The sequence below is a fragment of the Lynx canadensis genome, chromosome E1 (assembly GCF_007474595.2).
Source record: "Lynx canadensis isolate LIC74 chromosome E1, mLynCan4.pri.v2, whole genome shotgun sequence".
Taxonomy (NCBI): domain Eukaryota; kingdom Metazoa; phylum Chordata; class Mammalia; order Carnivora; family Felidae; genus Lynx; species Lynx canadensis.
This window is the reverse complement of record NC_044316.2, coordinates 1,805,385-1,833,022: the sequence shown is the minus strand read 5'-3', so window position 1 is coordinate 1,833,022 and position 27,638 is coordinate 1,805,385. Positions and strand designations below refer to the sequence as shown.

The following is a 27,638-nucleotide window of genomic DNA, read 5'->3' as shown; positions in this document are numbered from 1 at the left end:
ACAAATTCGCTCACGAGGACGAGGACACGTAGGACGGCCACACACGGACAAGCAAGGCCGGGTCCTCTCACCCCTCCCGGTCTCACCCACACGGGCAGCCCGGCTCCGGGCGCAGCAGCGGCAAGAGTGCGGGGCAGATCACAGAAAACCCCGGCCCGGCCCCGTTGAGCAAGAGGACAGTCCATCACCCTCTCGGTCAGCGGCTCCTCTTCTGGACAACGGAGACCACAGGACGGCTGCGCAGACGCATGGGGAGCACTACGGGCACCCCTGCGGAGCCCAGTGGACGGCGGGGCTTCTGGACGGGGACACGGTGGTGTAAAAGGCAAAAGAAGCAGCAGTCGATAGCCGAAGACACAACTTTATTGGAAACAGGAGTGGGGGGCGCAGGGGAAGACTAGGACTCAGGCTCGGGGGCCGCTGGGGGCTTCTCGTCATCAGGGGGACAATCGATGAAGTCAGCCAGCATGGCAGCCGTGTCATCCTGCTCCTTTCGGGGCAAAGACACGCGATTAGAAGCGGCCACACGGGGAAGAGCGGGGCGGCCGAGGTCGCCAGGGCACCCGCAGCCCCCCGCCCGCCTCACCTTCTCCTGCAGGGCCGCCGTCTCTGCCTCTGCCGCCGCCTCCATCTCTTCGGCCGCAGGCGTCTCCGGTGGGGGTGGCACCTTGTCACCCCCGTTCTCAGTCCCCTCTTCCAGCAGGGGCGGGGGAGCCGAGGGCTCCTCCTCCACCAGCTCCCGGGGCGGCGGCCCGGCCGGGGGGCTCCCCGCTTCCCTCTGCCCCTCGCCCTGGGAGGGGAGCACCTCAGGGGCCAGCGTGGGGGCGGCCTCGGCCCCCGGCTCGTCCTCGGGCCCGGGCTCCTCCACCTCCAGCAGCAGCCCGGGCTCCACTCCGGGCTCGGGCGGGGCCTCAGGGGGCTGGGCAGGGGGCAGGGCAGGGGCCGGGCTGGGGGGCGGAGGGCCCCCTTCTTCGGCCGGGCCGCCTGCCGGGCCAAACTCCACCTCTTCCAGCTCCTCCAACTCGTCCTCCTCCTCCTCGTCCTCGTCCTCCTCTTCTTCCTCCAGCTCACCTTCCTCCTCCTCAAACTCCTCCTCAAACTCCTCCTCCTCCTCTTCCTCCTCCTCAAAATACTCCTCTTCCTCCTCCTCTTCCTCCTCGAAATCCTCCTCCTCCTCCTCTTCTTCCTCCTCCTCTTCTTCCTCCTCCTCCTCCTCCTCCTCCTCCTCATCGCTGCTATTGATGTTAATAACTGTCAAGTCTTCTTCCAGCGCGGGGGGTCCTCCGCCACCAGGAGGCCCTTCGGGGACCAGCTGGGGTGGCGGCAGCGCCACAGGGCCCGGCACGGGGGGTGGCGGTGGGGGTGGGAGAGGCCCCGGGGCCGCGGGAAGCTCTTCAGGCTCCTCCTTGGCCGGCATGGGAGGGGAGGCCGTCGGTGGCCCGGCCGGAGCTGCAGGGGGGGGTGTGGTCCCCGTGGGGGGTGGGGGCGGCAGGGGCGGCAGCCCCTCGGGCACGATCACCACGCTGTCGTCCGAGTCGCTCTCCAGGGAGATCTCCACGTCGGAGGCCTCCTCCTTATCATAGTGAACAAAGGCTGGTCTTGGCACTCGGCCCCCGAAAGTTTCATCTGGGGGCACGGCCGGTGGAGGGGTGCCACTAGGGGCAAGGACGGGGTCGTCGTTTGAGCCTGCCCGGTGGTTCTCAGGGCCAGGCAGGAGCCGGGGGGGTACAGACACCAGGCCGGGGACAGACAGGCCTAAGTGGTTGGCTGTGGCTGGAGGCCCGGGGCGTGTGGGGGGCATGGGGCCCGCCGGGGGCATGGGGCCCACGGAGGGCATGGGACCCACAGAGGGCATGGGACCCACGGAGGGCATGGGGCCCGGGGGGTGGAAGGGTGGGGCCCTGAATGGAGATGGGGCCTCGGGAGGGGGAGCCGGGGCAGGCGCGGGACAGGCAGGGCCCATGGACTGCAGGGGGGGCACGCGGGGGTGGGTCAGAGCGGCACAGGTCACCAGTGCTTCTGAGCAGAAGGACGAGACCTGAGGAAAGACGGAGGCAGGCGTGGCATCAGGGACAGGACAGGGGTTCACGGCCCCAGAGAGGGCGGGCCCGTGGCGTCAGGAACAGGACACTCCCGACAGCGCAGGGGTGGGCTCAGGTGGGCAGTTACCTCCAGGCTGTCCTCTCTCTGGCCCAGCGAGAAGGCTTGCAGGGCACAGGCGAGGGGAGGCGGGCAGCGGGGAGACGGCGCCAGCAGCAGGGCCAGCAGCAGGCGGTACAGCTCCCGGCGGCAGCGGGAGCTGGTATATGGGGAGCTGCCCAGGACCTCGCCCTGCTGGACCCCCATGACCAGGGGGAGCACCAGGTCGTGCAGTCTCTGAAAAGGACACGAGCGCACCTCGAGACGTCGCCAAGCCCACCCGAGCCTTGTCCGGGTCTGCACACCCCACCTCGGGGGGCAGCCCCCACGCACGGCAGCGCCCGTCTCCACTGACCCTGTGAGTCTCCTCCTTGATGAGAGGCCCGCACATGAGGACGGTCCGACTGAGGCCTGGGGGAGGAGAGGGCGTCTCAGGCGGGCCAGTGGGGCTTCCGCAGCCTGAGCCGGGCGGCGGCCCCGGCCCTGACTGGCTCGGTCGAGTCGCTGGGCTTCTCGACAGCACACCGGGGGGGGGGGGGGGGGGGGGTCACAGGAGCGCCTCCGGCGCCCAGGGCCGCGGACAGCACGGGCGGGTGAGGAGGCGCGCTGCGCACGCACGCGCAGACGCACTCACAGACGCGGGAAGAGAGACCTTCCTCTCCACGCGGCGGGTGGCGGGCCGGGCGACACACAAGACCCAAGGGAAAGTCACCCTTGAACCACACGGTACCGACTATGCTCCTGCTTCCTGATCAGTGACTGCGAAAGCAGGAAGCCCCGCTGAGCAGCCTGCCGGGGGTGGTGAGTGGGGGGGGGGACGCAAGCTCCGAGGGGCAGGGACCCCCCACCCTGTGCTGCAGCAGCACGGGGCAGGTAGCGGAGACCCTGCGGGAGCAGGAAGAGCCCGGAGCCCCATGTGACGCAGGAGCCCAGGCGTCCGCAGCCCCGGGCCGGCCCTGGGCCTTACGGGCACCGCTTCAACAACGGCCCCAGGCTGCCGGGCACGGCCTCACCCACCTCTCAGCGCGGCCGCGCACACGTCGCTGTTGGCGTTGCTGTCCCCCTTCCGGTGCCCGGGCGGGGCCGTGGCCTCCCCCATATCCAGCTTCAGCTTCTTGGGGGCGCTGGGCTTCCCGGACTGCAGTCCCCCATCAGGGCTCCCCCGGGGGCTGCGCAGCTGGCGGAGGAGGGAAGCGGGAGTCACACACGTGGGCAGACACAGAGAATAGGGAGCAGGGGCGCGGGGGACGGTCCCCGGCCAGGAGCACGGGCCTCGCTCACCTTGAGAGCGTCGGCGGGCGGGGAGATGTCACTGAGCAGGTGGGAGAGCAGGGCCTCCCCCGAGGCGCCCCCCTGCAGCACTCCCGCCGAGGCCCCGCACACCTGCACCCACAGATCTAACACGGCATACACCTTGGTCCGCACGGCACTGAGGGGCGAGCGGAGAGAAGCCTGTCAGGGGGCCGCCGGCCAGGTCCCCTCGGGGCTCCCGGCCCACCCTCCCCTCTCTACCCCTCCTTCGCCGGTCACCTGTAAGGCCTCTCCTGGCCCGGAGGGAGGGCATCCCTGCCGAGGTTCCAGGCATTGAGGACCTGGGGAAGCAGGCGGCTGATCAGGGCCCCGAAGCGCAGGAGGCGGCTTCCACACCTGGGGGTGAAGACAGAACAGGGACCCCGTTCTGGCCCCGCCCCTTCACGACACCCCGCCCCTTCATGACACGCCGCCCCGTCCCACTCACGCGAGGATGAGCGCGGAGAGCAGGTCCAGGGCGTCCAGGTGGATGGAAGGCAGGAGCAGAAGACGCAGGGGACCGTCCCCAAGCAAGCTCTGCAGGACACACGGCAGAGGGAAGGCGCGTGCGGGAGGGAAGGGGGACCGCACACGTGTGCACACAGGGAGGAGCCCGCCCCGCGCCACAAACCCGTCCCCGGAGACAGACCCCGGAGAGAGGAGGGGAGGCACGGCTGACCCCGGGTTCGCCGTCCCCCAGGGAAGCATGTGCCAGAAGCATTCCTAGAAATGTGAGCGAATCCACTGGGATGTGCATGTGTGTCACGAGAAGCCCGGGGAGCAGTGGCGTCTGGACAAGAGGAAGGCGCTGGCCGGCACAGCCTCAGGGAGGGCCCGATTTGGGGGCTTCGCCTCCTGCACGGTTCTCCCAGTCGCCCCAGTCCCGAGGAAGGGCCGCGGACAGAGCACGAGGTCCACTTACGATGTTCTTGGCACTGATGCTGAGGGTCCGGCAGATGATGTCCAGGATCTCCTGCACGGGGACGGACACGGGAGCCCCAAACTCAGAGCTAATGGGAACGAGAGCAGGGACACCCTCAGCACAGGCTCCCCAACGGGACCCCCTCCCTGGCCCCCCGCCTCCTCCCCGGGGAGGACGACCCCCCCCCCCCGCCCTCACTCACACACCTGAGCAGGAGCCCCAGGCAGCGTGCCAGGCCCGAAAACCTGTGCCGAAGCCGGAGGAGGGTGTGGGCGTCACCGTCTTCCGAGGGCGCGAGCAGCACATCCAGCCCGGGGCCCTCACACTGCACGGGGGCTGTGCAGAAACATCGGCACTTCGCACCCCGACGTCCTTCTTCCGTCCCCGTCCCTCTCTCTCACGGGAGGTGACCCACGTGCTGAGCCACACCACCCCACACCGCCAGGCGCCCCTCCCGGGCCCCTCCTGCGGCAGCCCCTACCCGTGTCCGCTCCCTCATACAGGGCCCCCAGCAGGCCGTGCAGGGAGGCCAGCAGGCTGTGCAGTTCCTGTTCCCAGCTCTCCGTGTGCTTCAGGCCCTGGGAAAAGCCGGCCCCCAGCGAGGGCAGCCTGGCGTAGCACTCACAGGCCAACTGCGGAAGAAACGTCAGAAAGCGGTCAGACGGGAATGCGGCCCAGCGCCAGGGCCACCCCCCGACCCCCGGCCCCAACGGGCCGAGAAAGAGAGCTCGGAGGGGAACAGGAAGGGACGGTGGGGCGGAACACGGATGGGGTGGGGAGGTGACGTCACAGTCCAATGGCAGTGACAGCAAGAAAAGCCAAGGAAGAGAGAAGAAAGCTCCAGCTCAGGCCCCCAGAGTCTCCACCCCCCTCCTTTCCCTTTACCTGCTGGAGCTGAGGGCTCAAAGCATCCACGCGAGACAAGAAGAATGAGGCCAGCTTGCCCTGGGTCAGGGGACAGAGAGGAAGAGGCTGGTGAGCCAGCGCCCAGGTCCTTCCGTCCTGCAGACCCAGGACGCAAGGCAAACGGGCTCCGTGCCTGGAGCGCACCCGCTCTGGGGTCCAAAGGCATCCCGAACGTCAGCCCTCACCCTCAGCCTGCCTCCCGTTTGGCCCCACAGACACTGGGCTCCCCCCCATCGATTTCTGCAAAATGAGGGTCCTCTCCCTCAGGCCAAAAGGACGCATCACTGAAAAAGCGGCAACCACCACACTCCCACCCCTGCGGCTGAGACACGACGACAGGTGCACGCAGGGAAGTGTGGCCCCAAGCCGAGGTGCGGAGGGGCGAGGGCAGGGCAGGGCAGGGTCAGGCAAGAGGAGAAGGCAGTATGGCAGGGCCAGGTCCCCGCTCTGGGCTGCGGTGTCACAGCGCCCACACGAGGCCTCACTGGGGGGCCACAAGCTCTCTGGGGCCAGAATCGGGGCCTGGGAACATGGCAGGGAAAGAAATATCTTTATCATCTTCACTAACCCGTAAGTGAAACGCAGGGTTTTTTTCCGTTATAAACGGAGACAAAAAGCCACGGTGCCGTCGGCAGTGCCCCTGACGGTCACCGGCAGAAACCGCTTGTTTTCACAGCACGTTATATTTACAGGCGTCCTGAAACATCGCTCCGCTAATCTGAAACGTCAGCAGCTATTAGGTCCTGTGATCTGATGCATTAACGGCGAACTACACGCTGCTCTATCACAATTTTTTAAAACTCCCATTTCGGTCAGAATCGGTTTCCCTCGCAATTCCACATCTTATGGCTGTGAAAACACTGGCACAAATGAGGGCAAGAACACTGACGTGAGAACACAGAAAGAAGGGACGGACCCCACCTGCAGGGGCAGAGTCAGGAGGACACAAGGCATCAGCAGGGGCAGGGGCTGGGAGGGGGCGGGCCGGCCAGGCTGAGGAAGGGGATCCACCTGGGGACACACGTCAGGAGCAGACGCGGCCTCCACCCCAGGCCGGAGGGTCCTGTGGGGGCGGGGCCCCACGCACACAAGGGTGAACTTGCAGGAGAAAAGAGCGGCTGTGGCGCCGGGCCCTCGGCAGGGCCTCGCAGATGGCAGCAGGTGCAAGCGGAGCATGTGGTTCGGAAACCAAGCAGACGGCTCCCTCCCACCTGCCCCGTGGCAAGCGCAGTTCTCGCGGACCGGTCCCACCGGGACAGGGACAGCGCTCTCACGGCTGGTGTGGTGTGGGAGGGTTCAGAACACTTCACGGAAGACGGGAACTGCCCACGGGGGTCTGGACTCCCAGGCCCCCAAGGAGGACATTTCCTGGAGAGGGCCCAGAGGCCCAGGTGCGGTGGCGCCCTGCCCTTCTGGTCACCTTCCCCAAGATTCTGGTGCAAAGAGCTGGGCCGAGGCCAACACAAGTCTGCGTATGCGATCGCGACGGAGCACAGCTCAGGGACGCGGCTCTGAGCAGGAGGCTGCCCCAGATGACCCAGCAGGCCGGCCACAGCGACGTCTCACTCGGAGAGCGCACGCGTGCACCCACGCAAAGGGCGGGAGCCTCTCCAGGGGCTTACTGTTCCGGCTCATCCCGAGGAACTACTCGCCCATTTGGCGGGGGGAGGAGAGCCTCCGCGGGGCTGACCTCACAGACTCGGGAGGCTGGAGGCCCGTCATCTGGGAGGGGTCATCCCGGACTCGGACGCCGCCACTGCCCTGGGACGAGCCAGGGGGCAGACGGACACTCCAAACAGCACTTATCAGTTTCCCAAGTACAAGCCGCCCTGGAGCCTCTCACAGATTCTTGTCTGAAACGTGGCGTCCACAGGGGGACGCTCTCCAGATGACACTGTGTTCTCAGCGAGCCGGAGGCAGGCACCCAGGGCCTGGAACATCTGGAAGTCCTGCTGTGACCTTTGGGAAGACACTCAAAACGCAGGCCAGAACGTGTCCCCAAGGCTGGGGATTAGCGTGGATGATTGTCCTCTCACAGAGAGATCAGAGGCACCCACGCAGGATCCCCTGGCGTCCAGCCCCCCGACTGCGGGAGTCCAGCAGGCGGCAACACCCCAGCTCCCGCCTCGGGGCACAGGTGAGGGCGGGGGCGGGAGGACGCGGGCCCTCAGGAGCCGCACCAGAACGGACACCCGCCCTGACCGGTAGGGGCTCGGGGACAAACACACGGCCTGCGTGGTTCCAGACGCTAATTTACAGAGCGCTCCGGAAGGAAGGCAGTTTTTACTGAACTTAGCACAACTCAGGCTGAACTTTATAAAAACAACCCAACTCGACTTTAGAAAAATCTAGCAGTTGCTCCAAAGGCCTTCTCGACAAAATCTTGCCCTGACTACCCAGAGATCCCGTCACCTGCCATCAGGGTAGACTGTGAAAACCCAGACTGATGAGGACCTGACCCTGTGTCACTGAGAAACAGCTCGAGGAACCGGTGCTAAAGCCTCAGCGGACACGCTCCCGGCCCACGGCACGTCCGCCCCCAGGGCTCCGCGTGGCCCTCCCTCCCCCAGCCGAGACAGCCGACCGGAGCCGGCATCCGTGCAGCTTCCCCGTGGAAGCCTATCGGCCCATCCAGGCTACATTCTTAAGAGCTTCTGGGGTCTCTCCCGCGGGAAAAGCACGGGCTCGAAGGGCCGACCGACGTGGCACCCGCCCTGGCTTCAGAGCTACGAGGCTTGCAGACCTGACGGGTAGGTCGGGGAAACCGCTCCGGGCCCGCGTCCTCGTCTGTCTCACCCACCGACACCAACCCCCCCGGGACCACCGCCGTGACAGGGTGTCGGCCCCATGGCCGCACTCGGCGGCCGCCATCAGTTCTCTCGCTTTCCTTTACTTTCTCGACTCGATCGCAGAACCAGGGGGTCTTACTTTCAACGGAAGACCCCCTAACGGCAAACTCCCCTAAGTGGTAACGACGGTGGCCGACAGGCAACCACACCACTGAGCGCACAAGGAGCCACCAATCTGCCACGCATTCCAGTTCCCTACAGCTCTGTGCGTCCCTCTGAGTGGCGGGACACCCAACGGTCTGCCGAGCAGCGCGGAGTATGACGAAGGAAGAAAAACCACAACGAACGGGCCACCCATTTGTTCCCGGGTACGAGGCTGGCGTCCGAGGCCACGAGCCGGTTACGCGGCACTCTTTAACGTACTGCTCTGACACAACGTGTTGTTACTGTGCCTCCTGAACAGTAAAACTGCAGTTCTCTCCCTGACCTCCGCTCCCCCCCCCCCCCCGACCCCCTGATAGATACCCTGCCCACGTGACCTAGTAAGGCTTCGTCGAACAGCCGCCTTGCGCGGGTCAGGACAGCTTGGGGGAAAGGGTGGGGAAGGGACAGAGAGCTCAGTCAGGAATACAAGTTGATATGGGGAAGTGAGAAGTCAGGAAGGCTTCCTGGAGGAGATTACGCGAGCTTCAGGAACAGAGGAACAGAGGAACAGAGTACGGCGGGAGGGTAGGAAGGCGGGGAGGGGAGGAGGGCAGAAGGGGGAGGGTAGGAAGGTGGGGAGGGGAGGAGGGCAGAAGGGCCGAGTCAGGGTTAGCAGCCTAGACTCCGGCCATAGACACGGGTTCCGAACTTTCTCGACCTCAGGGAAGTTACTTTGTTCCTTCAGCTGTGAGGACGCGATGAGAGAGCATTTAAGCGCTAGGAGGCGGCATGGTCACAGCTGCTCAGAACACTCCGCGACGCGACCCGACGCGACCCGACGGTCTGCGGTGAGACAGCCACCGCGCTGCGCGTGAGACAGCCACCGCGCTGCGCACGATCACTTACCTTGAGAGACCCACAAGCCCGAGGAAAGTAGGTCATGCAAGCCTTCATCCCCTCCATCGCGGAGAGCTCACACTGTGGGCAGAACAGAAAGTGAGGCCGGGCCGGAGAGCCCGACGCGCCCACCCACACCCCACCTGCACGCCCCCACTCCCCCTGCTCCCCACCCACTGCCCGCTGCCCCCCCCCCACCCCCGCTCCCCTCACTCTAGCTCCACGGAGGGTAAGCGCTGTGAGGGCTCTCACCTCTGGCCTGAGGCCCAGCAGGGAGGTGAGGAGGCCGGGCAGGTGGTTCGTGGAGATGTCCCGGAAGAGCGTGGGCAGCTGGGCCGCGTACCGGAGTAGGTCCCTCAGGACGGCCACGGCCAGCTCCATCGTCGGGGGCGGGTCCTGGGACTGAAAGCAGCGACACCCGTGCTCCCAACCTCACCTCTGCGGTCGCGGAGAGGAGGCGGTGCGACACGGGGCTTCTGGGAAACACCACGGGGAAGGTCACCACCGGCAGCAAACCCACCAGGGAAAGGCGCGCTGGCGACACGGGGCACCCCAAGGCAGCGCCTTGGTCCACAGAAAGGACGCGTGTCTACATGTCAGCATCACGGGCGTCTGGGGGCCCCGAAATGTGGGAACGCGCCTTCCAGAGCCCACTGACGGAAGTCTCAGATCCTCCCGTGCTGCGCGTCCCTGCTAGGAACGGAGAGGAGCGCTTCGCACCGAAGCTTCAGCCGTAACAACACCGCCCCGTGTCGCCACGCTGGCTCCTGCCTGGCTCAGACCCACCCTGGACTCACGGAGGAAAACGCCGTCTGGATCTAGAAGGGCTTCCCAGAAGGAGCAGAAGCCCCTCTCTCCCGCCAGACCAGAGGCCCCCGGCAACCGAGGCAGTAAGAACGCTTAGTGGGAAAGTGAGGGCGGGGGGGCCTCCTCCGGTTACCCCACCGCACCCTCCCCTCGACTGGAACCTTCTCCACCACTGCCACCGTCACAGAGGACACGGAAGCCCAGCCACGGGGATGCCCCCGGCTTCCCGCCGCCGCGACTCCCGTGCGAGGACCAGTCCCCTCTTCTCAGAACCTGACACCATCACCCGGCCCCAGGCCTGATCTCCGGCCAGTCCCCCCGAATGACTCCCACGGACACTTAGCGGCACGCGGGTGCCCCCACCGGAAAACCCTTCTCCGAGCCCCTCCTGGCTCTGCCCAATTCCTCTCCATCTTGAAAGGATTGTCCGGCTTCCCGACTTCATTCCATCTCCCATTCGCTTCCCCACCCCCGGGTCAACCCGACCTCAGAGTCCCCCGCTCGGCCAGAAGCACTTCCCGGGCCTCATAACCCAAGCTGCCAGATTGGAAACCAGTATTCGTCCTCGCCTCCCTCCACCTCAGAGGGGCGTAAACACCTTCCGCATTTCCACACCACCCGCAGTCCGGGTGTCCCCGTGAGCTCAGCCTCCCCCACCTGACCTCTACGTGTGGTGCGCCTCCGAATCCCGTGCGGGTCGGCACTCTAGGGCACTCGCACCCGCCCCCCCACCCAGCTTCAGCTGCCACCCACCGCTGAAGGGGGCTCTTCCCCTTCGTAAGACGCACCAACGAAAGCCCGCACCTGCTGAACCCCCGGGGTCACGCTCTGAGATCAGGGGTACGCTTGCCAAGAGAGCTTCTGACCCAGAGGATGGGCAAGGCCATGAGCCCGGTGCTTCCACCCGTCCCCTACGAGCCTGGCTGCCCCCGCCTCCCCCCCGCCCCCGTGCCCTGAAATCCGGGAGTCGTCCCAGACACGTCCTCCCCTGAAGGGTTCTGCCATCGGGACCTGTCCACTGTGCCTCCGACCCTCTCTTGCACTCAATCTACTTCTCATCATGTCTACGGCCTCTTGTCCAGTCCCAGCTACCCAGACGTCTCCCTTCTGCGTGGTCTCCCTGCCTCCGACCCAGCCCCCTCCTAGTCCCTTCTCCACACAGCAGCCCAAGCAACCCTTCCAAATGAAAATCCGATCACGTCACTGCCACCACCACCTCCTTCTCCTCACCCCTACGCAAAACCTTCCATGAACTCCCACCGTTGTGACAATAAACACCAAACACCTTCACGTGCCTACGAGGCCGTACGTGGTTTGGGCCCACCTGCCCGCCTGCCTCCCCAGTCGCGCCTCGCCAACCCCACCCAGCCACAGCGGCTTGCTCAGAATCCTTCAGAGGGGTCAAACTCCTCTTTTCTCCCTTTCCTAGTCCAATCCACTCCGACAAACCCTCCCTGAACTACTGGCCCTGATCGCAAAGGTGCCCACGTCACCCCAGCCTGGGCCACACTCTCGTTATGCCTTCTCAAGAGAACCGTGCCCTTCACTTCCGACAGCACCCGCCGTCGTGCGTCATCTCACATGCGTTGTATAGTTCTTGATTTTTGTTTAAAGTAGGCTCCACGCCCAACGTGGGGCCTGAACTCACAACCCTGAGGTTGAGAGTCATGCTCTACCGACTGAGCCGGCCGGGAGCCCCGACTTACAATAATTCAAGCAAAGTCTCTTGGGTCACCAGACTCTACAGTCTGTGGGTGCCTGGTGCCTGTTTTTGCGAGGCCCACAAGCTAAAAACGACTTTTGCGTTTTTAAATGGGTAGGAAACAAAAAAAAGGGAACAAAACGTAACAACACCCATGTGTGGTCTGCACAGCCTAAAACACTTACCATCTGTATCACAGAACGTACAGAATTTTCCAACCGCCATACGGTACACCTGAAACTGCTACAACGCTGTAGGTCAACCACACTTCGGTAACACAGTTTGGGGAAAAAAAAAAAAAGGCTGCCTGGGGGAGCATCTGGGTGGCTCAATCAGAGAAGCATCCGACTCCCGGTTTCAGCTCATGTCCCGGTCTCGGGGTCGTGAGTTCACGTTCCACGCTGGGCTCCACTGCGGGCGTGAAGCGTACTTAAAAAAATAAAATAAAACGGAGCACCTGGGTGGCTCAGCTGGTTAAGTGTCCCAACTCTTGATGTCCGCTCAGGTTATGATCTCACGGTTCGTGAGACTGAGTCCCACGTTGGGCTCTGTGCTGACAGAGCAGAGCCTGCTTGAGATCCTTTCTTTCCCTCTCTCTCTGCTCCTCACCTGCTTACACTCTCTCTCACTTGCAAGATAAATTTTAAAAATAATAAAAATAAGTTTTTATTCAAATACATATTTTAATAAAATACAATTTAAAAAGGTGGCCCGAGATAGGATAAAACACTGCCCTTCGGTCATTTTGTTGAGGGAGAAATCAAAGGAGTTACGTTGAAATGACGCACTCAAAATAAGTCTTAACGATAAACAGCACGATCTAGAGAGCTTCTGAAGAAACAGAAATACAATTACGTTAAGGCCTTTGGTATCTACTCCGTGTAAGTATTTGAGAAAGCTTTCAGTAGTTTCAAAATTCAGAAGCTAATTAAAACCAGCTGAGGGGCTCCTGGGTGGCTCAGTCGGTTGGGCGTCCGACTTCAGCTCAGGTCATGATCTCGCGGTGTGTGGGTTCGAGCCCCGCCTCGGGCTCTGTGCGGACAGCTCGGAGCCTGGAGCCTGCTTCGGATTCTGTGTCTCCCTCTCTCTCTGCCCCTCCCCTATTCACGCTCTGTCTCTCTCTGTCTCAAAAATAAACAAACATTAAAAAAAAAAGTAAAAAAAATAAAAAAAATAAAAAAATAAAACCAGCTGAGATCTGGGGTGCCTGGGTGGCTCAGTCGTTCAGCGTCCGACTCTTGATTTCGGCTCAGGTGATGATCTCACAGTTCGTGGGTTCAAGCCCCCACATTAGGCTCTATGGTTAAAGTGTAGAGCCTGCTTAGGATTCTCTCTCCCTCTGTCTCTGCCCCTCCCAGCTTGCGTGCATGAGCGCACTCTCTCAAAAAATAAAAAACAAGGGGAGCCTGGGTGGCTCAGTCGGTTGAGCATTCGACTTCGGCTCAGGTCATGATCTCACAGTCCGTGAGTTCGAGCCCCGCGTCGGGCTCTGTGCTGACAGCTCAGAGCCTGGAGCCTGTTTCAGATTCTGTGTCTCCCTCTCTCTCTGACCCTCCCCCGTTCATGCTCTCTCTCTGTCTCAAAAATAAATAAATGTTAAAAAAAAAATGTAAAAAAAAAATAAAAAATAAAAAACAAAAAAAAATTTATCTTACTGACATTTGAAAGCTTTCACGTGCATTTACAACAGGGTCCGCAAAGTACGGTACATTTCAAGAGCAACATGGATATAAGTATGCTTTGGTTTCAGGGGAAAATTAGAATGACCACAACTGAGTCTATTTAAGAACATCCTTCACTCGGATACACGGATTTCTATGAAGGGGTAAACTGTTTAAGGCCACCACAGAGGTAAGATTCATCAATCTGCTCCAAATACATCCTCTAAAGATATGAGTACCAACTCATTAGAACGAACTCTTAGGGGATGGTTTATATGCTGTCTTTTCCAAATAAAAGTTGCTGTTTTTCTTCATTTCCTCCATCTGTAAACATTCACTCCACAGAAAGCTCCCCGACCCCTGGATTTCAGGGACCATGAAGGCAGGGTTCAAGTCCGCCTTACCACTGTCCCCCAGAGCTCAGCACTCGGCCGCAAGTGCTCAGAACATGCTCACTGAAGAACCGGGTGGGGAGGCCATCAAAGGGCGTAAGAGTAGAAAAAAATTAAAATGTTAAGAGAGGAAGAAAGGAGCAGCAAAAAGTAAGAATACTAATAAATAAAAACAAAAATAAAATACCGGGGAAAAGGAACTTTCGAGATGTCACGTGTTAGAAAGGCTAGCGAGGAAGTGCAAACGGTCAAGGGTCGCGGTGTGCGAAAGGTCAAATGAATTAAAACAACCCCGTGGATAAAAATATCCAACGGTCTCCCGCAACGTTCCCACGTGCAGCCGTGATCCCCGTTCGCGGGAGACCGCCAGTCCTCTCTGTCCTCACGAGCCTGAGCCCAGGCCCAGCGCCCACAGCGCACCGGGAGCACCGGGATGGAGCCGGGGCAGGGGGGGGGAGCCTCACCTGTAGGACCTGTTGGATGCTGCGAAGCCAGGACACACAGTGCTGCTGGAACAGCTCCGTGGGGCTCTCCCCCACCAGCAGGGACAGCAGACACAGCCCTTCGAACCTTGCAAGAGACGAGGGCGTGAGGACAAGCCTGGCCGCGGAGGAAGCTTGTTCTATGCTAACCGGGCAGAGCCAGGCGCTGCCGCAGACCCCCGGGCACTCTAACTCCCGCAGCGCCGGGAGGGCTCCCGGCGAGGGGTGCGCAGTGGGGACACGGGGGCCCGGGTGGTCCCATGGGGGGCTGAGGAAACTCGGGAGCTGAAAGGGGGAGGGGGGCACTCAACTCAAGGGAGCCCGTGGAAAGAACGAAGCCCTCCCCGTGCTGGGAACGGAGAAGTCTCCGGAATCCACGGGGTGGTGACAATAGAGGGACAGAAGGACAGACGCACGGTCCACTTCCTAAGGAAACCTCCCCCTAGAGGAAGAACGGGGCGCACACTTACCGAGTTTTCACGGAACCGAGACGGGCATTGCTGAGACCCACCAGCGCCCCGACAGCCGAAAGGTTCTGGGGGAGAGAAAGCAGGGAAGCGCGTTGGGATCAGGAGTCTCCCAACCCCTCTCGGCCCCACAGACCCTTTCCTGACGTCACACCTCCTCTGAGCCCGACCGCCGTCCCTCAAGGAGTTCAGCCTCTGCCCGCTTTCCAGCAGCCGGTCCCGTCCCGGCTCCCCGCCCGACAACGGGAGCGCCACACGGGGGCAGCCCAACTCGTCCAGCGACCGGACTGCCGAGACGCGGCTCCCTCAGCCCGGTCACCCTGAAGGGCACCCGGCACGGAGGAGACCCCACAAATGCTTGCTGATCGGGCGCGGGCTTACCTGGGACCCCCTTCTTCCTTCACCCCCAACCCCTTCTGCTCCCGGCTTCCGGAGAGCCACTAAGGCCAACGCAGACCGAGTCGGCCAGAGTCTCCCTTCCACGTGCTCCGGGGGCCCTGAGAGAGGGGTGTCCCCCAGCCCTCCCACGAGTAATTTCCCGACCCCTGGAAAGCCAGACTCCCCTCACAGCCCCCGGACCCACGACCGCGCTCGCCGCTCCTTCTGCCAACACCACCTGCTACGCACGGAGGCGGACGGAGAACAGAGCTGGACAAGTTAGGGGCCCCGCTCTCGCGAAGGGCAACGTTTACTCGCTTATCCCGCAAACATTCACCCCACATCCGCTTCACGGGGGACGCTGTGTTCGGTGCCGCGGAGCCGACGTTCTAGGTGCAGGCGACAGAAGACACGGACACCCAGACGAGAGACCAGGCGGGATGGCGCGAAGCACCAGGGGGCCCGAAAGAGCGGACTCGGGAAGGAAAGCGGCGGCCGGGGAGGGAAGGGAGACGGCGTTCCGTGTGGAGGGGGCACCGCAGCCCTCGCTGAACCCGCCATCTGGGTCAAGCGAAAGCAAGACACGGTCACGCCCGCACGCGCTGCTGGGGAGAACGTCAACCGTCGGGCGGTTCCTCGCGAGGTCGTACGGGCTCGCACGACCCAGCAGGTCCCCTCCTCGGCTCCTGCCCCAGCGACCTGAAAACGTGCACGCCCACACCTGCGCGTGAGGGTTCACAGCATCCTCCCCGAGAGCCGCAAGGTGGAAACCACCCCCCGCCCACCAACTGGTGTACGGGAAACTCAGTGTGGCGTGCCCACACGGCGGAGGGTCGTAAAGGGAAGTTCTGAGACACGGGTGAACCTCTAAAAACGTGACGCTAGGTGAAAGAAGGCACGTGTTGTAGAACTCGTTGACGCGAAATGGTCCAAGCAGGCAAACATAGAGACAAAAAGTAGAGAGCGGCCGCCTCGGGCTGAGGGCCAGAGAGGGGCTGCGGGGAAACGGGCGGTAACTGCCAGCGGGTACGGGGCTTCCTTCTGGAGTGTTCTCAAATTGGTCAGAGCGGGGACGCCCGGGCCCGGCTCGGTCTGTGGAGCGTGCAACTCTTGATCTCAGGGTCGTGAGTTCGAGCCCCACGGTGGGTACAGAGATTACTTAAAAACACAGTCTTTAATGATAACAATAACAATCAATAAAATTGATCGCGGTGACAGGCGCGCCCTGTTCTTCTTGGTAAAGAACAGCGAGGAGGCGAACTGTCTCAAGGAGAGTGCGAGGCCAGAGTCATAGAAGACGCAGGTCCCTGGGGCCGGGCCAGCGCCTGGCACCCTGCAGGCACCCGGTGACTCTTACTCTGAAGAAGATAAAGACTGTGGGGAGGCGGTGGGGGAGAACTGGGCAGAGGAATGATATCGTCTGACTTTTGTTTTGTTTTTAAGTTTATTTTGAGAGAGAGAACAAGTAGGATAAAGACAGAGAGAGAGGCTGGGGCACCTGGGTGGCTCAGTCGGTTGAGCGTCCGACTTCAGCTCAGGTCATGATCTCACAGTTCGTGGGTTCAAGCCCCGCATCGGGCACTGTGCTGACCGCTCAGAGCCTGGAACCTGCTTCGGATTCTATGTCTCCCTCTTTTTCTGCCCCTCCCCTGCTCACGCTCTCTCTCCTTCAAAAATAAATAAATGTTAAAAAAAAAAAAAAAAGAGAAAGAGAGGGAGAGAAAGAATCCCAAGCAGGCTCCACACTGTCAGGTCAGAGCCCGACGTGGGGCTCCAACCCATGAACCGTGACATCGTGACCTGAGCTGAAATCAAAAGCCGGATGCTTACCTGACTGAGCCACCAAGGCACCCCTTGTCTGACTTATTTTTGAAAACGCAGCCCCAGGGCCGAGCTGCCTCGCTGCCTCGCTGGGTGGCAGACGCAGACAGGAGGAGGCTGAGACGTGGTGCTGCTTAACCAGCTCAGCACAGAGTCGAATTCCGGATGTACTCTGAAGGCAGAGCCCAAGGATGTGCTGGCAAACGACAGGGGCGCGAGACAGGGAGACGCAGAGACAACGGAGGTTTGCTGGCAGGGGCCCGGCGGGAGGGGCGGGCTGGGTCACACGTGTGGCACCTGGGCTCCTACTTAGCACCAGAATGGATGTGCCACACAGGCACTGGGCGGGTGGGTCGGGAGAGAGAAGGCTTGGTCGGAGCACGGATCCGGGAAGCTGTCGGCCACGAGACTGGGTCAGCTCTCCAGGGACAGCGCCCACGCAGAGGAAATCGGCCCGGGTTCTCGGACCGCCAATCATCCAGAGGTGGAAAGCGAGGAGGACCCGGTAAAGGCTGGAAAGGAGTGAGCAGAACGGGTGAAAAGAAATCAGGATGCTGTGCCGGAAGCAGAGGAAAGTCTCAAGAACAAAAGAGGGGCCAACTGTATGGAATGCCTTGAAAAGGACCGGCGGGGGGGGGGGGGGGGGGGAGGGCAACATTGACCTTCGAACTTCACACCCTGAAGAGCACGGGTGGTCTTCAAGAACCGCCACGGGCCCCTGCAAAGGGGTGATTCGGTGAAGGGGTGAGGCCGAAAGCCCCAGGAGAATGAGTTCAGGAGGTGACCACCGGAGCCAGGACTCAAATGAGAAGACGCTTACACGGACACAGAATCGCGGGGCAGAAGGCTGACAAGACACAGACGTGCATGTGATCTCCGCACGGCACACATACCAGTTACAGACAAGCCACACTTCACAGTGAGGAAAGCGGGCAGGTACCGTCCTGATCCAGTGACCGAAGTCACCACCACCAGTGGAGGGGCAGAGAGACACCATGTGCCCCCGATGTGACACGCCAAAATGACACACGGCCGCATCATTCCTGCCGAATCCCGTTACCAAGGGGCATCCTCAAACAGAACTGCCCTGCGGCTCTCCAAAACCGTCGTGATCGTAAGACAAAGAAACCGCTTCAGTTTAAAGAAGACTAAAGAGGGGACACCTGGCTGGCTCAGTCAAAAGAGCGTGCGACTCCTGACCTCGGGGTTGTGAGCTTGAGCCCCACGATGGGGGTAGAGTACTTTATTTTATTCTAATGTTTTTATTTATTTTTGAAACAGAGACAGAGCATGAGCAGGGGAAGGGGAGAAAGAGAGACAGACAGACAGACAGAATCCGAAGCAGGCTCCAGGCTCCGAGCTGTAGAGCCTGACACGGGGCTCAAACTCACGGACCGCGAGATCATGACCTGAGCCGAAGTCAGAAGCTTAACTCATTGAGCCACCCAGGCACCCCTGGGGTTAGAGTACCTTAAACAATCCCAGGGCGCCTGGGTGCAGCTCAGGTCATGATCTCATGGTTCATGAGTTCAAGCACCACATTGGGCTCCAAGCTAGCAGTGGAGAGACTGCTTGGGATTATCTCTCCCTCTCTCTCCGGTCCTCCCTCGTGCTATCTCTCTCAATAATAAACACATTAAAAAAAAAAAAAAAAAAAAGACTGTTACTTTAAAATTTTTTTTTTAAAAAGAGGCCTAATCCTAAGGGCCTGAATGGTCATGGAAAGTTTTTAAAAAAAAAGGGGGGGGGAGTGCCTGGATAACTCAGTCGGTTAAGTGTCTGATTTTGGCTCAGGTCATGATCTCACGGTTTGTGAGTTTGAGCCCCGTGTCGGCCTCTGTGCTGACAGCTCGGAGCCTGGAGCCTGCTTCAGATTCTGTCTCCCTCTCTCTCTGTCCCTTCCCCATTTGTGCTGTCTCTCTCTCTCTCTCTCTCAAAAATAAACAAACATTTTTTTAAAAGTTTCTTTAAGGGGCGCCTGGGTGGCTCAGTCGGTTAAGCGTCCGACTTCAGCTCAGGTCACGATCTCGCGGTCCGCGAGTTTGAGCCCCGCGTCGGGCTCGGGGCTGATGGCTCGGAGCCTGGAGCTTGCTTCCGATTCTGTGTCTCCCTCTCTCTCTGCCCCTCCCCCATTCATGCTGTGTCTCTCTCTGTCTCAAAAATAAATAAACGTTAAAAAATTAAAAAAAAAAAAAAAAAAGTTTCTTTAAGGGGCACCTGGGTGGCTCAGTCGGTTAAGCGGCCGACTTCGGCTCAGGTCATGATATTGCGGTCCGTGAGTTCAAGCCCCGCATCGGGCTCTGTACTGACAGCTCAGAGTCTGGAGCCTGTTTCAGATTCTGTGTCTCCCTCTCTCTGACCCTCCCCCGTTCATGCTCTGTCTCTCTCTGTCTCAAAAATAAAAATAAACGTTAAAAAAAATTTTTTTTTTAAATAAATAAAAGTTTCTTTAATAAAAAATTTAAAAAAATAAAATGTTGACATTTGGGGCATCTGGGGGAAAGATACACAATAAGTCTATTATTCTTTCAAATTGGGCATAAACTTTAAATTATCTCAAAATGTGGGGCGCCTGGGTGGCTCAGTCGGTTAAGCGTCTGGCTTAAGCTCAGGTCATGATCTCATGGTTGGTGGGTTCCAGCCCCACATCGGGCTCTGTGCTGACAGCTCAGAGCCTGGAGCCTGCTTCAGACTCTGTCTCCCTCTCTTTCTACCCCTCCTCTACTCACGCTCTCTTTCTCTCTCAAAAATAAATAAACATTTAAAAAAAACAAATTTTTTTTAATTATCTCAAAACATTAAGCAAAAGAAAAATGAGTGAAGAATCGGAGGCAGGAAGTACGAACAATTCTTTCGAGGAGCGTTGCCATGAAGACGAGAGGAGAAATGGGGCACGAGGTGGGGACGGCTAAAAGCCGCTTGGAGCTGCGTGCTGAGGCAAGGCCCCGACAGAGAGGAAGATCGGACGAAGGAGGGGGCACGGGCTAGCCCTAGTGCACAAGCAGTCGCCTGGGCCAGCTCGCCCCTCGCCCCAGGAGGGAAGGCAGAGAGCCAGCTATGGTCACCCTGGCAGATGTGGTGGCGGGAGCCTACGGGACTGCCCACTGACTGCCTACCGGCTCGGAGAAGTGGGAAGCAGGTGATCAGCTAAGAGCGAGGGTGCAGAGAAGTAATCGGAGGTTGTCCAGGAGAGCGGAAATGTAGCAGGACTGCTGGGCAACACTAAGGGTCCGCTTGCCGTGATGACAGCCAGGAGTTTTAACTGAGACCAGTCAGCAAGGTTACGTGTTCCTCTCCAGCTACACCGAGCTGCGCGGGTGTAGGCACAGAACAAACGGAGTTGAACTGGACACAGACGTGGTATTGCCGGGCAAGCACGGTGTAGGGAAAGGGGCAAGAAAGTGATTATAATGGAATTTAAATCGGGTACGAGGAGAAGGGAGAACGTGACTGATAACAAACAGGTTGATTTCTTTCAAGGAGTGGGAAGTGCTAGGAAAAATGAAACGGACAAAGTGACAGAGAACGCGCGGGACGGGAAGAACTGGCACAGGGTGGTCAGGAAAGACTCCTGCGAAACAGGGGCAGATAAGCTGAGCCCTAAGGGAGAAGTTCACGTTCCAGGGAGTTTCACATCAAGAGGTTAGCGTGGGCGGCCACAGTCCAGACAGACGGAGAGCTGTACGAGATGAGGTCGAGAGGCAAGCAGAGGTCACACAGGTGGGGCCTCACGCAAAGGTAAATGACTGTATGATTTGGAGCAAGACAATGCTGTCACCTTGCTGATGACGTTTTTAAACAGATGGCGCGACTGGCTGCGGAACGCAGCAGGGCAAAGCCCTGGGGTACAAGGCAGAATGAGACACCTGTCCTCCTAAGAACACGCGGCCATAGGGGAAATGAGATCTCAGATTTGCTTTAAGATGCCCGGTGCGGGGAAGGGAGAAGAGCTGGGAGGGTGGCCGTTAAGCAATGTTAGCAAAACGTTCATTGTTAAATTGGGGTGATGAGGACAGCATAGGATGGGATACTTCAAAATACTATTTCCTCTACTTTTGTGTAATCTGAAGTTCCCTACATCTTTTTCAATTACGTGTAAAAAAATAAATCAAAGCCTAGCCGCGTAGATGGGAGGGAAGGAGATTGTATACATGCGAAACGAATAAATAGCTCACTTCAATACGGTCTAAGAATGGACAGTGAATCATAGGGTGGTTTGGAAAGGTTTCCCAAAGGCAGTGACAAACAGAGAACTGAAACGATTTTTGTGGGGAGCGGGGAAGCAGGACAGGGAGGGATCCCAAGCAGAGACCTACAAGTACGAAGGCCAAGGGCCGAGAAAGTCCAGCTACTGAAGGATTTAAAATGTTTTTTTAACATTTATTCATTCATAAGAGACGGACAGCATGAGCAGGGGAGGGGCAGACAGAGAGGGAGAGACACAGAATGGGAAGCAGTCTCCAGGCTCCAAGCTGTCAGCACAGAGCCCAATGCGGGGCTCGAACTCATGAACTGAGAGATCACGACCTGAGCGGAAGTCGGACGCTCAACTGACTGAGCCACCCGGGCGCCCCTGAAAGATTTTAAAAGACAGCAAACGGGATCAGAATTTTACTTTGGAAAGCTCACTCCGGGGGTGCCTGGATGGCTCAGAAGGTTAAGCGTCTGACTTCAGCTCAGGTCATGATCTCACGGTTCGTGGGTTCGAGTCCCCCCCATCAGGCTCTGCACTGGCAGCGCGGCTTGGGACTCTCCCTCTCTTTCTCTCTCTCTCTGCCCCTCCCTGCCTCGTGTGCACACACACACACTTTCTCTCGATAAATAAATTAAAAAAAAAATTAGCTTAAAAAAAAAGAAAAAGAAAGAAAAGCTCACTGCAGCTGCTGTGTGAGAAATGGATGAGATACAACAGAATGAGGCAAGGAGACGAGGCAAGGAGGCAAGGAGGCAAGTCAGGGGATTGTGGCTGGAATCAGTGCCAGAAACTGTGAACCAACCCAGCTTCACTGTGGGGCTAGCGAGTTACCTGAGGGAAAGCAGAGTCATTGAGTAGGTCAACACAGATGGTCCAATCAGGGGATCTATCCATCTTTCCACTAAGCCCCGACCCATTTACTTTCCCTCAGTTCTCATCTCTACTGGGCTAGAAAGCCTCTGAGGGAAAAGATCATGCCTGTTTATCTGCCTAGGGTAGAGAAACAATAGCTAGCCCATAACAGAATCTCGATAAAGGTCTGTTGAATACAAGTGTACGGGGAAGCTAAGAAAACCCGCGTACTGAGGATCCAATATGAGACACACAAGCAGGAAAAAAGTGAAGGCAGAATATGCCCCCCCCCAAAAAGGCGACACAAGCAATATTAAAAGGGGTCTAGTTTTCCACATCACTTTCAGCTTTGCTCAAAATGCTACTACACTTAGACACTTGGCAGAAAATAAGAAAGACGATAAGTTCATGGGCTTAATGGGCACTTGAGGGAGGAGTGAAAACTTGAAAGACAATGAAAGAAACCACGCATGTATAGGCAGAATACATAATATTTCAGAAATACCTAAAACCACATGAATTAGACGAGGAGGACTTAGAAGAGAAAATGCATAATCGGCTCCCGCTTCCAAAAGTGGGCTGAGATAGCAGAGGCCCAGTTCTGTCACCGTCAATAGTGAGGAGTCATGTTAAAATCAAGGATGAGACTGTCCCTGATAAAAGTGGGGCTAAGACTGTAGAACCATCCAGATCCAGCGGGTTGTGACCACCCTCTTCCTGGAAGGAAGCACAGGGCTGGGAAGGTCCCAGTAACAAAGACCAGTCAAGGAAGACCATCTTGAAGGATGGGTAAAATCTGGGGGGGGGGGGGGGGGGGGGGGCGGGTTAGGAGAGGATGGAGAGCAGGAGATATTAAAGGAGCGCCAGACGTTAGAAGACATCATGTCGGACACGTTATGCATTCTTACAGTCAGTGCCTTCACCTGGGCAAGAGGATGGGCGTTCAGGCGAGGATGGGGGCAAAGGGAAGGATACGGAAAGGAGTGGGCAGGTCTGAAAGCTACTTAAATAATAAAATCAACAGGACTGCATATGAGGCATGTGAGCAAGAGTTCAGGATGACATCTGGGTTTCTAGTTTGCAGAACTGCATGGATGTTAGATTCTTCCCTTAGTATAACCCAAAGGACCCTTCTAGGCCAGTCTAGAAAGCTCTGCATGACCTGCCCACCGCCTACTCACCTCACCAGCCTCATCGTGTCCACTCTCTTCCCCCACCACCTCTGAGGCCCAGACACAACGCTCTTCTTTTCAGTTCCTTCCTACCACATGAGCTTTCCACTGCCTGAACCGCTTCTCCCATTTTCTTTCCCTACCCAACCCTTACTCATCCGGGGGTTGGGGAGGGGTCTCAGCTTAGCGCCTCGGGAAAATCTCTGTAGTTCTCCAGGTTAGCTTAGCGGTCCCTACCATACAATTCTCACAGCGTTTGAAAACATTTTGCTCGTCGCCACTGCCATCTGTAAAAAGGCGCACCCTGAGCTCACCCCTTCGTAAGAGCTCAGTAAGTATCTGTGGACTACATTCACTCACGCCGTCGAAACAATCCCCAAAACCAGATACGCCGGGGCCTGAGATCGAACCCGCTCTTGTTCGAACCCGCTCGAACCACCAAGAGCCTAGCGGTGGAGAAAAACGAGGCCCTTCCTCTTGCCTGAGTTTCTACCGACGGCTTTCCCAGGGCGTGAATGTGGCCCAGAGCGACACGGGCTCCGCTCTCCGCCCCAGGCCCCCTGCCCGCCACCTCCCCGGCGCGGCGGCGGCGGGGCCCCGCGACCCCGGCCCCCGGGAGCTGCGCCCGCTTTCCTCCAGGGCCGCGGGCCACACTCACCTGGGCCCCGCCCACCGTCCCATGCAGCCGCAGGAGGCACATGAGCCCGGGCAAGTGCGCGGCCGAGCGGACCGGGGGATGTACCGGAGCCACGGCGCTCCCCGCGCGCGGCTGCAGCAACCCGGACACGCTCTCCAGCAGCAGCAGGCGCAGACGCGGGCCCGAGCCCACCGCCGAGAGCCCCCCGGTCCCGCCGGGAACCCCGGCCGCGGAGCCCGCCGAGGGCCCGCTGAGAACGGCTGCCGCCATCTTCACCCGGGCTCCGTGGTGGCGTGGCGCGATGACGCAAACGCACCGCGACGGGCGCCGGGTGGGGAGGGGGCGTGAGGAGGGGGCCGCGTCCCCGCGCACTGGGCGGGCGGAGGTTGGGCTCGCGGCGCGGGCTGCGAGGGAGCATGCGCGGGCAGCGGGGCGCCGCGCTCGCGGGGCGGACCACGTGGTCGGGACAAAAGGCGCCAGCGTCGCGGGCCTCCGCGGGCTGTGCCCGGGGCTCGCGGCGCCTCCGCTCTCGGCGCGGCCGGCGTCCTGGGACCCGGCCTCTCGCCTGGAGTCCGGGACGGCCGTTGGCGCCCTGCAAACGCGAATGCAAGCAGCACGCGGCATGAAGGACGAGCCGCCTCCGGTCTTCCCAGCTCCGTGCCCCAGGGGGGGGTGTGTGCTCTGCTGACCTTAGTCGGTGCACAAACACGTGAACGCAGTTTGTTTCACAACAGCAGGGTCTGCGCTCGACTCGTCCCACTAGGCGCGCGTCGTGGCGCCTTTACGCCGCTTTTTAAGCTGCGGGGTGCGATGAAATGGGTGCACCGTGGTCTAGTTCTGTGGCCCGATATGGTATTTCCAGCTGCCCCGGCTTTTCACTAATACACTTCACTGAACACTCATACTTCCCTCTTTGTGCACAAAGATAATTAATAATTTGAACTGGCAAAAAAAAAAAAATCCTAGTCTAAGGGCCTTTATTCCTCTCTGCTTGCTCCTCTGTCTAATCCTTCTTCAAGTCCAAAATACGTTAGCCCAGTACCACTACTTTTTTTCTATTTCTCCATCTCCGGTGCCACTGTGGTCCCAGTCACCATTCTCTCTCATCTGGCCTCTTACAATGGCCTCCTCATTGCTTCCCTCTGGGCCTTGTGTACTCCCTTTGCAAAGCAACCAAAGTGGTCTTTTCACATGTCAAGTCAGTTCTCGTCACTCCCGGCTTGAAGTCCTGCAGTGGCTTCCAAATCTGATGTGAATGAAACCCCATCTCTTCACCCGGGCCACTGGAATCCGTGTGATCTGACCCATACCTACCTACTTCTCTGTCCTCAAAGTATACCACGAGTATCCCCAGTTTCCCTGTTTTTTTTTCTGATTCTTGAGCCAAACTAGCCTTCTTTCTATCCCCCAGCTAGCCCTCTGCCACCTCAGGACCTTTGCACATGTTGCTGTTTCTGCCTAGAGAAATTTTTCTTTCATTCCCTGTGACTGATATCATCTTGCCATCCTCAAAGAGGGCTTCTTTTTAAGTAGTTCCTTTAAAGTAGTCCCTTATTATTTATAGCCCTGGGGTTTGATGTCTTATGAAGCTCTCCAACCCCCATCATCCTTTACCATGTCACCCTGCTTATCTTTTCTTAATAACTAACTCCTAACACTATCCAAAATGTATTTCTTTTCTCATTGACAATCTCTTCTAGCTAAAAGACAAATCTCAGGAGAGGAGTCTTCTCCCCATCACCTAGAGCAGTGCCTGGCACATAAAAGGTGCTTGATATCTGTTGAGTGTAAATGAGAGTTGGATAAAAGAGAAAACCTACTTTTAATTTTGACGGGAACCGGCCAAATGCCCGCTAGAAAGGTTGCATTGACTTAACACCCTACCAACCATGTAAAATAGTGCCTTGTACATAATCCTAATTAATACCAGGTTTATTCATTTGTAGGACCTCTTTGTAGAGGTGGAGACTTATTCTTGATTGTGACATGTGTTGCAAGGTTGCAAGAGGCTTCTTCCAATTTGTCATTTTATTTATTTTAGCCTCTTAGTCTCTTAGAAGTAAGGTGTTAACGGTACAGACCACAGGCCCTGGGCTAGACTGCTGGGTTCAATCACCAGCTTTGCCTCTTGCTAGTTGTGTGAGCCTGCAAGTTACTTAACTGAGCCTCCATTTCTTCATTTCTTAATGTTTATTTTTTAGAGCAAGCGAGTGGGGGAGGGGCAGAGAGAGAGAATCCCAAGCTGGCCACACACTGTCAGCTGGGAGCCCAACGCCGGGCTCCAACTCACGAACCATGAGATCATGACCTGAGCCAAAATCAGGAGTCAGACCCTTAACCAACTGAGTCACCCAGGCGCCCCCTCCCCCTGGATAATTATAAGGATAATTATAAACCCTTAATGCATTGGGCTGCATTAAGTGAACTGATATTTGTAAACGGCTTGGAACAATGTTTGGCATGTGGTTAAGTATTATAAAGTGCTAGCTGTTATCATTTACAGCCCTGGGGTCTGATGTCTTATGGGGCTTTTCCCAACCTCCGAGGTTATAAAAATATTTTCCTATACTTTCTCCTTATACTTTTATAGTTCTATTCCATGCATTTAGATCTTTAACCCATCTGGAATTTATTTTGTGTAAGGTGTGAGATGGAGACAGAACTTTTTTCTCCCAAATGAATAGCCAACTGTCTCAACCCAATTTAGTGAATATGCCATTCTTTCCCCCATTGACTTGAAATGCTGCCCTGTGTGTCTGTATCTGGACATTCTATTCTGTTTCATTGCTCTGCTTAGTATTAACTGCACCGATAACACAATTTTAATTATTGTGACATAATAAATTACCTTAGCGGTAAGACAAATGCCTGCTTTATTCTTATTTTTTCAGAATTATCCTGGCTACACTTGCAAGTTGATTCTTATGATTATTTAGAATCAAGTTCCCCCCAAAAAGTCCCATTGTTATTTATTTAATTTTTTTATTTTTATTTAATTTTATTTCTTAATTTTATTTTTTAAATTTACATCCAAATTAGTCAGCATATAGTGCAACCATGATTTCAAGAGTAGATTCCTTAATGCCCCTCCCCCATTTAGCCCATTCCCCCTCCCACATCCTCCAGTAACCCTCTGTTTGTTCTCCATATTTATGAGTGTCTTATGTTTTGTTCCCCTCCCTGTTTTTATATTATTTTTGTTTCCCTTCCCTTATGTTCATCTGTTTTGTCTCTTAAAGTCCTCACATGACTGAAGTCATATGATTTTTGTCTTTCTCTGACTAATTTCACTTGGCATAATACCCTCCAGTTCCAGCCACGTAGTTGCAAATGGCAAGATTTCATTCTTTTTGATTGCTGAGTAATATTCCATATATATACACACAAATATATACACCACCTCTTCTTTATCAATTCATCCATTGATGGACATTTGGGCTCTTTCCAGACTTTGGCTATTGTCGATAGTGCTGCTATAAACATGGGGGTGCATGTGTCCCTTCGAAACAGCACACCTGTATCTCTTGGATAAATGCCTAGTAGTGCAAATGCTGGGTCGTAGGGTAGTTCCATTTTTAGTTTTTTGAGGAACCTCCATACTGTTTTCCAGCGTGGCTGCACCAGCTTGCATTCCCATTATTTATTTATTTTTAAAGTCTAATCAGGTGCAGTAGTGAGAAAGGGTTGGGGGGAGGGAGTCAAATAAGGAGTTCGATCGGACTGGGAACAATCACTTGAGATAAGTCACGACCTTTGGACCAGCCTCCCACTGCTATTTTCATATGGTGTTAAATCTAAGGACAACCTGTAAAGAAATGACATCTTTATACTGATGGGTTTTCCCATCATTATAAAGTAAAATGGTGTATCTCTTTCATTCTTTCTAGTCTTCTTTAGTATCTTTCTGAAATTTTCTTTATATTAGTATCTTTTAATGCAGTCGCGTTCGTGTCATAAGACCACTACCCTTCAGTTCCAAAATCAC

General features: G+C 57.5%; 1 protein-coding gene across 1 annotated transcript; it reads right to left on the bottom strand.

The window, feature by feature from the left end:
- Nucleotides 1-341: 341 nt before the first annotated feature.
- PELP1 (proline, glutamate and leucine rich protein 1) lies at nt 342-23,923 on the bottom strand. Its single transcript, XM_030296004.1, has 17 exons — nt 23,675-23,923; nt 14,602-14,666; nt 14,114-14,219; nt 9,340-9,489; nt 9,097-9,168; nt 5,237-5,296; nt 4,833-4,983; nt 4,558-4,687; nt 4,352-4,439; nt 3,878-3,966; nt 3,670-3,786; nt 3,421-3,568; nt 3,157-3,316; nt 2,495-2,550; nt 2,170-2,376; nt 587-2,038; nt 342-490 (listed from the first exon to the last, which is right to left on the bottom strand). Exons 1-17 carry the CDS (start codon nt 23,921-23,923, stop codon nt 398-400), a joined length of 3,393 nt encoding a protein of 1,130 aa, XP_030151864.1. The 3' UTR covers nt 342-397.
- Between the last annotated feature and the right edge of the window lie 3,715 nt (nt 23,924-27,638).

Bases quoted from the DNA above. Each gene is read 5' to 3' on its own strand.
- PELP1 (XM_030296004.1), bottom strand. From the start codon at position 23,923: ATGGCGGCAGCCGTTCTCAGCGGGCCCTCGGCGGGCTCCGCGGCCGGG. The intron at 14,220-14,601 runs GTAAGTGTGCGC...GTCTCTTGCAAG, and splicing joins CTCGGTTCCGTGAAAACTCG to GTTCGAAGGGCTGTGTCTGC. The intron at 4,688-4,832 runs GTAGGGGCTGCC...GTTTCTGCACAG, and splicing joins GTATGAGGGAGCGGACACGG to CCCCCGTGCAGTGTGAGGGC.